Here is a 10091-nt window from a genome sequence, read left to right as displayed (position 1 = left end):
GTGTTTGAGTTTTGTGAGTTTTGAACCACAAACCTTTCAGTTAGCAGCTGAGTACTTACTTAATTGCTGCTTCACTAGGGCTCCTTTCTTCTAACAACTTACCTGCATGTTAGGAGAAACCTTAGAACATTAAATTAAATTCACATGATCTTAAGTAACTAATGGTAAGTCCTTTCCAGTTCTAAAATCAATTACAATGATTTCAAGTTTTGAGCCTCCATTTTATCGAGAAAATGAAGGTCTTAAAGGAAATCAACCAATCCAGTATCAATGATGCTCTTTTAGCACTGTGAAGAAAAATCTGGAAGTTCCATTAAATACAGCTTTGGCAACCTGTACAACTGTCAAACACATCCAGAGCACCTAGAATCCTAGCTGAAACCAAACTTGCCTCTCTTAAACCCCAGTACTGAAACCAGCCTGGGGTAGGTAGGCAGTAAACACGATGAAGTCGGGGAAGGAGTGTGGAGAAGGGAGTCAAAGGGTGTCATGATGGCCAGGAAAAGCAGAGCTCAGTACTCAGGTAAGTTTTGCTTCTGGGGTCCCTGGTGAAGTTTTTGATCTGGAGACAGACAAGGGAGGGAGAGACAGAGGAGAGTCCGGGGCACCCAGGGTCCTTCTCTCACCTTATACTCCCAGGCGACATCCTCTATGGGCACAATAGTGTGGGTCTCATGCTCTGGGGACTGGCTGCAGGCCTCACACACCATCATGCCATCTTCTTTGCAGAACAGCTTCAGCCACTGTTCGTGGGGCTCACACATATCACCCTTCGATCCCATTCCTGGGTGAAAACCTAGCAGGCGAACTTTTTCCACCACATTGGCCAGCTGCCAGTTGGGCCGCAGGTTCCTAGGTTGCACAGGAGCCCGGCAGAGTGGACAGGTGTAACCCCAGTGGTGGGCTTCTCCTGGAACCTTCCAGAGTCCAGCGATACAGCTGTGGCAGAAACTGTGACCACAGTCGATGTTCACAGGCTCCTTCAGGAAGGTCATGCAGATGGGACAGGCCACTTCTTCCACAATGGCTTCCACCAAAGCTGCAGAATCCATGGCGCCTTCTCAGAACAAGTAAAACCAGGGAGAGGTAGTGGAGGCTGAGAAGAGAAAAAGGAAAACAAGTAAGAGAGAAAGGAAACAGAAAAACAGAGACCAGTAAAAGGTACAGCGTCTATAGCAGCGGTTCTCAACTTGTGGGTGGCAACCCCTTTGGGGGTCGAACGACCCTTTCACAGGGGTCGCCCAATTCATAACAGTAGCAAAATGACAGTGATGAAGTAGCAACGAAAATAATTTTATGGTTGGGGGGTCACCACAACATGAGGAACCGTATGAAAGGATCAAGGCATTAGGAAGGCTGAGAACCACTGGTCTAGAGAAACAATTTCTTCCTTAGGATCCTGTATTGACCTACTTTAAAATGCAATGGAACGCTGGACTGAAATTCTGACTGGGCCAAGTGGCTCATACCATAGGAGGGACATCTAGGGGATTCCTAAAAGAGCCGAAGCCAGCTGTTTTCTGTTTTCACTCAGTTGGACATCTCTGATGCTCCTGCCTCAGGGTTTACTCTGCCAGTTCATTCCCACCTACCTCAACCATACTCTGCAAATCAGAACGGTGTCTCTTGAATTTGGGCATGGTCACTTCCAATGTCACCTTCAGTATTCTAAAAAAGGGCAGGCATGGCACCTGTCACTCTCTCTGGTATGTTCATATGTACACTATTCAAGGTACACAACTGACAATACATAAGAAGCTCTACCTGCTTAACTAGGAGCGTTTTTCCCTTGTGTCGCACAGAAACAGCAAAGGAAACAGTAGTACTTTCTCCTCACCCATGAATTCCTCTCACTTCTTCAGTACCAAGATTCAAAACCAAATGCATTTGCGTTCAGTTGATTCCAACTCATCCCGGCCTGTAGAGCAGGCCAGAGCTGCCTCTGCAGCTTTCTGAGACTGTAACTCTTTTTGTTTGCTTGTTTTTATTTGCAATTGAATTAATGCCTGGATTTTCTTCTTTCATTAAACAGAGTAGGTATTTAATAAGTATCTGTTGGTTAAAGTTTATTATAAAACTCAGGTTTTTTTCTGACTGGAAAATTTTGGAATGTATAATAATGCCTTATATAACCTTTTCAATCAAAGAGGGAATTCTATCTCATTTAAAACAAAAGTAAGATTATTCTGAATGTAAGAAAACAATCTCCCAGAAGTAGTAAGTAACATATCTAGAATTCTTATTGAATAATTTGTTTCCCTTAGATTCTTTTGCTTTTCATTTTATACCTCCCTCCCGTAACTCTTCATGGGAGTCGAAAGCCTCATTTTTCTCCTGCACAGTAGCTGGCAGTTTCAAACTGCTGACCTGTCAGTGAGGAGCCCAACACGTAACCCACTATGTCACCAAAGCTCTGTCCAGCATCAAGACTGTTAGTATTTGCGTTTTTCACCAAGATGCTATTATATACTCCTTAGCCTTCAGTGCTATATTAGGTATAGAGATGAAGCAACACCTTTACAAGAAAAAATAAACAGCAACAAAAGTATATCTGATGATCAAACCCATCATGATGATATCACTACTGTAACAAGACACCTAAGTTTTCACCCAAAGCTATATACGAAACTTGAGTGGTCAATGGTAGACTCATGGCTCACCTACCAATACTGATTTGTGCACTTTGCAAGTTTGTCTGGAGGAGCGGCCTAAGCACTGTTACATACTTAATACCTAGAAAAAGCCTGCTATCAAGTTAAGTGGTGAACAAACATTTATTTAGTGAATAAACCAACTAAACATGTGACATAGGTACTAGGTAACAAAATGTTCTTATAATTGCTTAGGTAATTGACATGGTGGCTGAAACAATGGGCTCAAACAACAATAATTGTGGGGACCGCCCAGGGCCACGCATGCACACAGTGTTTTGCTCTGTCATCATCCGGTGGCTGTGTGTAGAAACCAACTCGAAGGTACCAGACACCCCCTAGGGTTGCCCTGAGTCAAGCTTGGGTTTTTGCTTTGTTTTGTTTTTCGAGAGACAGTAGCCTACTTGATCTAGTATTATACATTCTTTGAAGTGGTCATGAATTTCATCTTGCTGGGACCCACAATCAACGCTCATGGAAACAGCAATCAAGAGATCAGCAGCATTGCATTGAGTAAATCAGGTACAGAAGACCTTTTTAAAATGCTGAAAAGCAAGGAGGTTACTTTCAGGACTAAAGTATGCCTGACCCAAGTCAGCTTATTTTCAATCACTTCATATACAAAGAAAGTTTGACATTAAATTAGGAAGACGGAAGAATAACAAGCACTTGTATTACGGTGCTGGTAAAGAATATTCAAAGTGCCATGCACTGTATTGAATGGTCAGCCAGAATGCTCCTTAGGTGCAAGGATGGTTAGACTTTGTCTCATGTACTTTGGACATATTGTCAGGAGACCAATTCTTGGTGCAGCACAGCATGCTTGCTAAGGTAGAGGGCAGCATAAGAGGAAGTCCCTGCATGAGATGGAACGACACGGTGGCTGCAACAACGGGCTCAGGCAGAACAATTTTGAGTATGCCCGGGCAGTCTTCCATTCTGTTGGACATAGGGTCACCCTGAGTTGAAATCGATGTGACAGCACTTAACAATGACAACATATATGGCAGAGTGGATTATGTGTTGGGCTCTTAACTGTTGGTTCAGCAGTTGGAAAGTGACAGCTGGCCCTTCAGAGAAATATGAGGCTTTTCCCTCCTGTAAAGAGTTCCAGCTTTGGGTACCCACAGGCGCAATTCTACTCTGTGCTATAGGGTTGTCATGAATGGGAATCAATTCCATTGACAGTGAGTTTGATTTGAAGTTTTTCTACATTAATATCAAGAGCTATCATCCCTCAAGCAATTTAACTGTGTGATCCAAACACTTTATATAGTTTAACTCAGTTTCACAACCCTAGGAAAATACCATTATTTTTATTACAGATACTTGGGCCTGGGTTCTATCATTTTATCTTAGGAAACTTTAGGTGTCAAGGTGGGATGAAAATTCATGAGGAGAGAGCAGTCACCGATTTAGAGTTGTCTGGTAAAGCTACTTGAATTAGATGGGGCAGTAACTAGGTCTTAGGCAACTCTCTGTGGCAGGGTATCTGCAGGTCATGCATCCTCAGCTGGCCTCCCTGTCTCCTGCTTCTACTGTTCCTATCTTCACTATCCAACTGTGGGATACTCTATCCTAGTTTTATAAATCACTAACCTAGCCTGTCCTCAGCCCAAACTCTACACCTTCTGTACTGTAGGAGGCCCACAAAAATCACGCCCTTTACACTTAACAGCACTGGTGTTCAGCTAAGCAAAGGTAGCTTAGCTTCCCTGTATAGTGCAATGTTCATTCATTCTACTAGACTGGGCTACAATCTTTATGGAAGAAGTACATGAGCTCTTTCCTCTGCAAATCCAACTGGTGAATTCAAACTGCCAACCTGTGGGTTAGCAACAGATGGCAAACTTACTTGTGCAACCTAGGCTTCTCTATTTGGATCTAAAGCCATTACAAAAAGGCAGTATAAACATATAATCCTTAAAAACGATGGCTCTGCATGGAAGATTTGGGCACAAAGAGCTACAGCTCTTCAATATAAGCTTTTGTTTTACAACAGGAGCCCTGATGGCGTAGAGGTTATGTGCTAAGCTGCGATCCCCATGGTCAGCATTTCGAAACCACCAGGAGAAAGACTGGACTTTCTACTCCGAAGCCCACAGGGAGTCACTATTACAGTCCCAGACCACCACCGGGACTCACGATGGGTCAGCACTGACTCCATGGCAGCGAGTTTGGGTTTTGAGTCGTTTAGTCTTGGAAACACACAGGAGCTGTTCTACTCTGTTCCAGGGCATTACTATCAGTCAGGATTGATTTGATGGCATTGGGTTAGTTTTATTGCGTATTCTTACCTACAATCTTTGATCACATTTAGAGAATTAAACGTTTTAAGTTCCTCAGTTATATTATGTTAAGCCTGAAAGCTGTTGTCCACTGTCTTTTGCAAAGGTAGGGGCCAGTCCAGAAAAGACCTTGGAGTGGTGGGGCAGGGAAATGATCTCAGAGTGGGGAGAGAGGGTGAGAGAGAAGAGAGATTGGTTGGGGTGGGGGTTGGGGGAGGTAAGGGGATGGGGGGCGGTAAAGGAGTTGGAGGGACGATAACCTACAGGCGAGAGGCGTGGGGCAGGGCCGCAGGGCCCAGGCGGGCTGGGCTGGGTAGGTGAGCTTGCTGGATGTCTCGCTTAAGCAGCACCTCTGTCTACCTACCTCTTTCCTCGGCCTGGTCTAGCGATCCGCGGCGCAAACCGAAAGTAGAAACCCTTGCTTCCTACGGTCGAATTTGGCAGCTTCCCGAGCGACGGCTCCCATAAACCCTGAATCTATCAGCAGGGATCTAGCAGCGACGCAGCTTACCGCGGCCGGGCCACTCCCACGGGGCTCCGAGGCCCCGCCCACGGAGTCGGAGCCAATGAGCAGCGAGCAGGGCCCGGGCGCCAGATTCCCCGGATCGGGGCGTCTTTGGAGGAGTAGCCAATCAGAGAGAGCGATCTGACTAAGCCCAGCCAATCGGACGTGGGCCCAAGGGCTGGACTTCCGTTCAGCCACTTCCTCAGTTCCCCGTCTCCACGCTGAGCCGCCTCCAGCGTGGAAGTTGCCCAATCGTTAGCGTCGGGCGGCCTTGCCGAGGGATGAGTGGAAGGGTGGAGATTGCCGCCGGAGGCCGCCCGAGCCCTGTGCTAGGAGAGAACCCCTGGGTGCTTCTGCTTAGTTGCTCCTTAGATGCTGGTCTTGTGCCTGCCAGGCGGTAGTGCTTGAGCGAATGCTGTTCATTTACCCATTTTCCTTGTGGCTTGCTGTCGGCCAGATCTAGTTGTTACAACTTCGCTTTACAATGGGAGTTAACATTCCTTGTGTTTCGCCCTTTCTAATTTGTCCAGAAGCTCAGACCCAGAATTCTTGGGGGAGTTGAGAGCTTTTCCGCCTGTGCCATTGCGTTCACAGAGGCCAGTGGAAGCAAGAAGTCCGAGAATGGTGGGCGAAGGAGGAGGTCGGGCGGGGGGACCGGGGTGGGGGTGGTGAGAGTGGGTGGTGCTCATTTCGAGTGTCCATTATGGTGTGTCTGGAAAGATAAGGAAGCAATTTCAGAAACAGGAGAGGTCTTTGGGCTAAGGCAAGATCAAGACATGATAGGTATCTTGACCGGAAGATATGTCAAATTCTTAAAACCTTAAATCTTGGTCTTGCCGTTAGATTAGCTAATATGTCCTAGTCAGTTTCCTATCTTAAAATAAGTTTAGCTACTTTGTACAATTTGAATTACAGGGGAAAGTCTGAAAATAGCAGAAAATTGCATGGTCCAAATGCAGCACTGGGCTCAAACATGCACACAATTGTGAGGATGGCGCGGGACCCAGTGGTGATTCCTTCTTTTGGGTACAGGGTTGCTGTGAGTCAGAACCTACTTGATTGCACCTCACAACCACCACAGCAATTGCAAAAGGAGCCCGGGTGGCCTGGTGGGTGACGAACCACAAAGGCAGCACTTGGAAACCACCAGCTACTCCGAGTGAGAAAGAGGAGGCTTTCTGCTGGAGTAAAGATTGATAGTCTGGGACGTTTGAACAGATCACTGAATCTGAACAGACTGGACGTCACTGAGTTTGGTTTGGTTATTTTTGAGTGATTAAAAATTCCTGAAAAATTCCAAGACAGATGTGTTTGTTCTTCTGGCAGTCCATGGTACTTTCAGTGTTCTTTGCCAACACCATAGTTCGCATGGATCATTTTGTCTTGTGTCTTCCTTATTCAGTGTCCAACTTTCACATACATATGAGGTGATTAAAAATACCATGCTTGGGTCGAGGTTACTTTAGTCTGCTAATCTTTGCTTTCCAACCCTTTAAAGAGGTCTTGTGTAGCAGATAATCTTGCTTGGATCCACTATCTATGCCCGTGGAAGCAGCAGTCAAGAGATCACATGACGTATTGCATTTATTATGGTAGCAAAGCTTATTAATTAGGCAGGAAAATGAATTTCTAAACCTAAGAAGGATTCTTTGGGCAGTCTATGGTCACCAAAGTGCTGGGTGTCCACAATGAAGGACAGATACCCACCATAAATGTCAACCCTACATTCATCAAGTTTAGAAAACCTGAATAAGTCCTACAACAAGATGTACATAGTACGTAGTACAAAAGCATTTCCTCAGTAGAAGTTCAAAATGTGAACCTCTAGATTTTCAGGTTATCATCCCTGGCTATAGAGACATTCATGACAAATGCTATATTATCCAGTGGATGGAGGGGGGTGGGGGTGGGGGTGGGAGACAGAGAGAAAGAGAGAGAGAGAATTGATGGTTTCAAGTTTTTAGAACTTGCCCACTTTGTCAATCTGTACCCGTTGTTTATTTTCCAGTGTCTAGGAATGAAGACATGGGTAGATCTCTAATATGAGGTGTAATGCGATAGTCCCAAATTAAATGAGGAAAACATCCACCCAGATAGTCTCCTTCTCTAAAGAAATGGCATATAAAATGTCTGTTTGCTTGGATAATTTAGAAGTTTGCCATGTAGTACTACTAGATATTTCTTGAAGTATCATTCTCCCTCTAAATTTATTATGCATATTACGACCCCTCTGGATTTTCCTTTCTGTCTCTTCTTTGTCTCCTATGCTTAAAGCACCCCAATGCAGAATTGACAGTATGCTTGGTTTAGGGATACAGCCTCTACTCTCTTTTGAATGAGATATGTTCTAGTCAACATCAACATTTTCTACATTCCGTTTCCTGGTCTACTCTGTACTTACCTTCTGTTTCTATAGCAGGATTCTAAAGTTTCCTTAGCTCTTTGCTAAGGTGGCTGACACAGCTCCCCTGAGGTTCCTTAATCTGGTTTTCCAAGAGAAGTTTCCTATTACTTTCCACATTCATACAAGCTAGAAAATCACAACAGCTTCCAAATCTGAGCCCCTTCAAGAGGCCCAAACTCAGGAACACAAAGTGGCCTGTCATTGGTGATCTATGTTGTGGTGGTTAGACTTAATGTACTTGGGTGAAGGTAGCGGTGGTGTCCAGTCTGATGATACTTCCTTGGGAGTATTGCCTTTTTATAGGAGAGACATTGAGAACTCTGTGGTTCTTTGCCTTCCTGCTTATGGGGCCCTGTGTTTCCCATCTGGTGCTGCCATGCTCCTGTGCACCTGGGAACCCTGTGAGTCTGCACCTTGGCCTGTGATTTCCTAGCTTCCTGGTCCCCTTCCTGCTTCATCAGTCAGCAGCAGTATGAGTCAGAAGAGGGCTCCAACTAGCATTGGTCCCATGGACTTATGAGGGACTGGGCTGGGTTGCTTTCTCGATATAAATTTATTTCTTGATATCAAGTTCTGCCTTAGACAAATGTGTTTGTCACTGGTTTTGTTTCTTTAGACAATTCTGTCTGATGAAAGGATATATCCATGATGTACAATTTTTCCTGATTTTAAAGCACACAATATTCCCTTGTTCTGGTCCAAGACAGCTTCCTGTTCCATGTATAGGTTCCTTATGACCACAATGAAGTGTTCTGGGATTCCTGTTCCTCCAAAATATCCCTAGTTCATTATGATCCACACAGTCAGTCGAATCTCTTTGCGTACTCAATGAAACACAAGTTAATGTCCTTCTGGCATCCTCTCCTTTCAGCCAAGATACTTCTGACTTTGAAAGGACATCCTTCATGCGTGTCCTCTTCGGATGCTGGCTGAAATTTCCGGCATCTCCATGTCTGTATACTGCTGCAGGCATTTTTCATCTAGCTTCAGCAAAGGTTCATGTGTATGTGATATTAATAATATTGCTCAATAATTGCTGTATCGTGTTGGGCCACTTTATTTGGAATATGGATTTCTTCCAGTTGGTTGGCCAGGTAGTTGGCTTCTCAATTGCTTGGAATTGATGAGTGAATGCTTCCAGGGCTTAGAGTGTTACTTGGACTTCCTCCTTTAATACCACGGTTCTTGATCAGAGTCTGTCTCTGGAAAGGGTTGAATACTGACCAATTTAGTTTCGTGCACACCTTTGGTATACAGAGTTTCTGTATTTGGTTTGAGGGTCATTTGGTTTGAGGGTCATATGGTGACATTAGTAGGTCTGCAGTTTAGGATCTTGATCTGGCCTGGTTTCTGGGAATAGATAAGATTTCTCATGGATACTGTGTAGCGGGGGCAGGACAGAGACTCTTGCTAGGTTATAGCCTTGAACAACACCCCTAGAACTGTGAGAAGTCAAAGACCTGGAGCCCCTCTCTTAACTTCATCCTGCGAGCATTTAATTGTGTTCAAACTCTTATAGCTTCGTCAGTTCATACTGCTCATTTCTCTCCTTCTGTGCCCATACACATTCTTGAAAGCCCCCCCCATATAATTTACCCCATTTGTTTTGCTCATGGTGGCTCATCAATACACCTCACTAGTTCTTTGGAAGGAAGCCGGTAGCATTTTATTTCCAGTGCTTATACCCTTTGTAGAGGAGCCCTGGTGGTGTGGTGGGTCATGAGTTGAGCTGCTAACCACAAGGTCAGCAGTTTGAAAACACCAGCTGCTCTGCGGGAGAAAGATGAAGCTCTTTGTTCCTATGGAGATTTCCAGTTTAGGAAACCCAAAGAGGCACGTCTACTCTGTGCTATGAGTGGGCATGACCTCGATGGCAGTGAGCTTGGTTTGGTGTTGGCTCTGCTCCTCTCAGGAGCTTTCTGTGCTGCTCTCTATTGTTCCTTTCCTTCCCAAATAGTCTGCCTCTGACGGCTACAGCCACTCCATCGGCTCTGCCATTGGTTTTGACTAATCATAGTAAATATAAACATTCACATGATCTAATTTTACTTTTCAAAATAAAGCATCACGTGTGGGGTCATTGCTTTAGTAAGTGGTTGGGCTGTATCCGCTCAGAGCCCTGCAGTTCAATGTGTCTTTTTTAAAAATTATTTTTTTAAAATCGTTTTATTAGGGGCTCATACAACTCTTATCACAATCCATACATACATCAATTGTGTAAAGCGCATTTGTACATTCATTGC

The 10091-nt window shown here is 44.7% G+C and overlaps 1 protein-coding gene and 1 long non-coding RNA gene across 2 annotated transcripts in view; one reads left to right on the top strand and one right to left on the bottom strand.

The window, feature by feature from the left end:
• Positions 1-5419, bottom strand: part of TRIM68 (tripartite motif containing 68) — a 20809-nt gene extending 15390 nt beyond the window's left edge. The window contains exons 1-2 of the mRNA XM_004717484.2: positions 5304-5419; positions 627-1096 (exon numbers count right to left, since the gene is read on the bottom strand). Of these exons, the coding sequence (XP_004717541.1) occupies positions 627-1052 (426 nt within the window). The 5' untranslated portion in view covers positions 1053-1096; positions 5304-5419. The remainder of the gene's footprint in view (positions 1-626; positions 1097-5303) is intronic.
• A 353-nt stretch (positions 5420-5772) lies between these two features.
• On the top strand, positions 5773-6744 carry LOC123521704. The gene is made up of 2 exons (XR_006680081.1): positions 5773-6068; positions 6477-6744. It is a non-coding gene; the product is annotated as an uncharacterized LOC123521704 (long non-coding RNA).
• Positions 6745-10091: the final 3347 nt, after the last annotated feature.

Source organism: Echinops telfairi, unplaced genomic scaffold (genome assembly GCF_000313985.2).
Source record: "Echinops telfairi isolate 266 unplaced genomic scaffold, ASM31398v2 ScPeMD7_41;HRSCAF=154, whole genome shotgun sequence".
NCBI lineage: Eukaryota > Metazoa > Chordata > Mammalia > Afrosoricida > Tenrecidae > Echinops > Echinops telfairi.
Note: the sequence above shows the minus strand (reverse complement) of the source record. Positions and strands in the feature narration are given on the sequence as shown.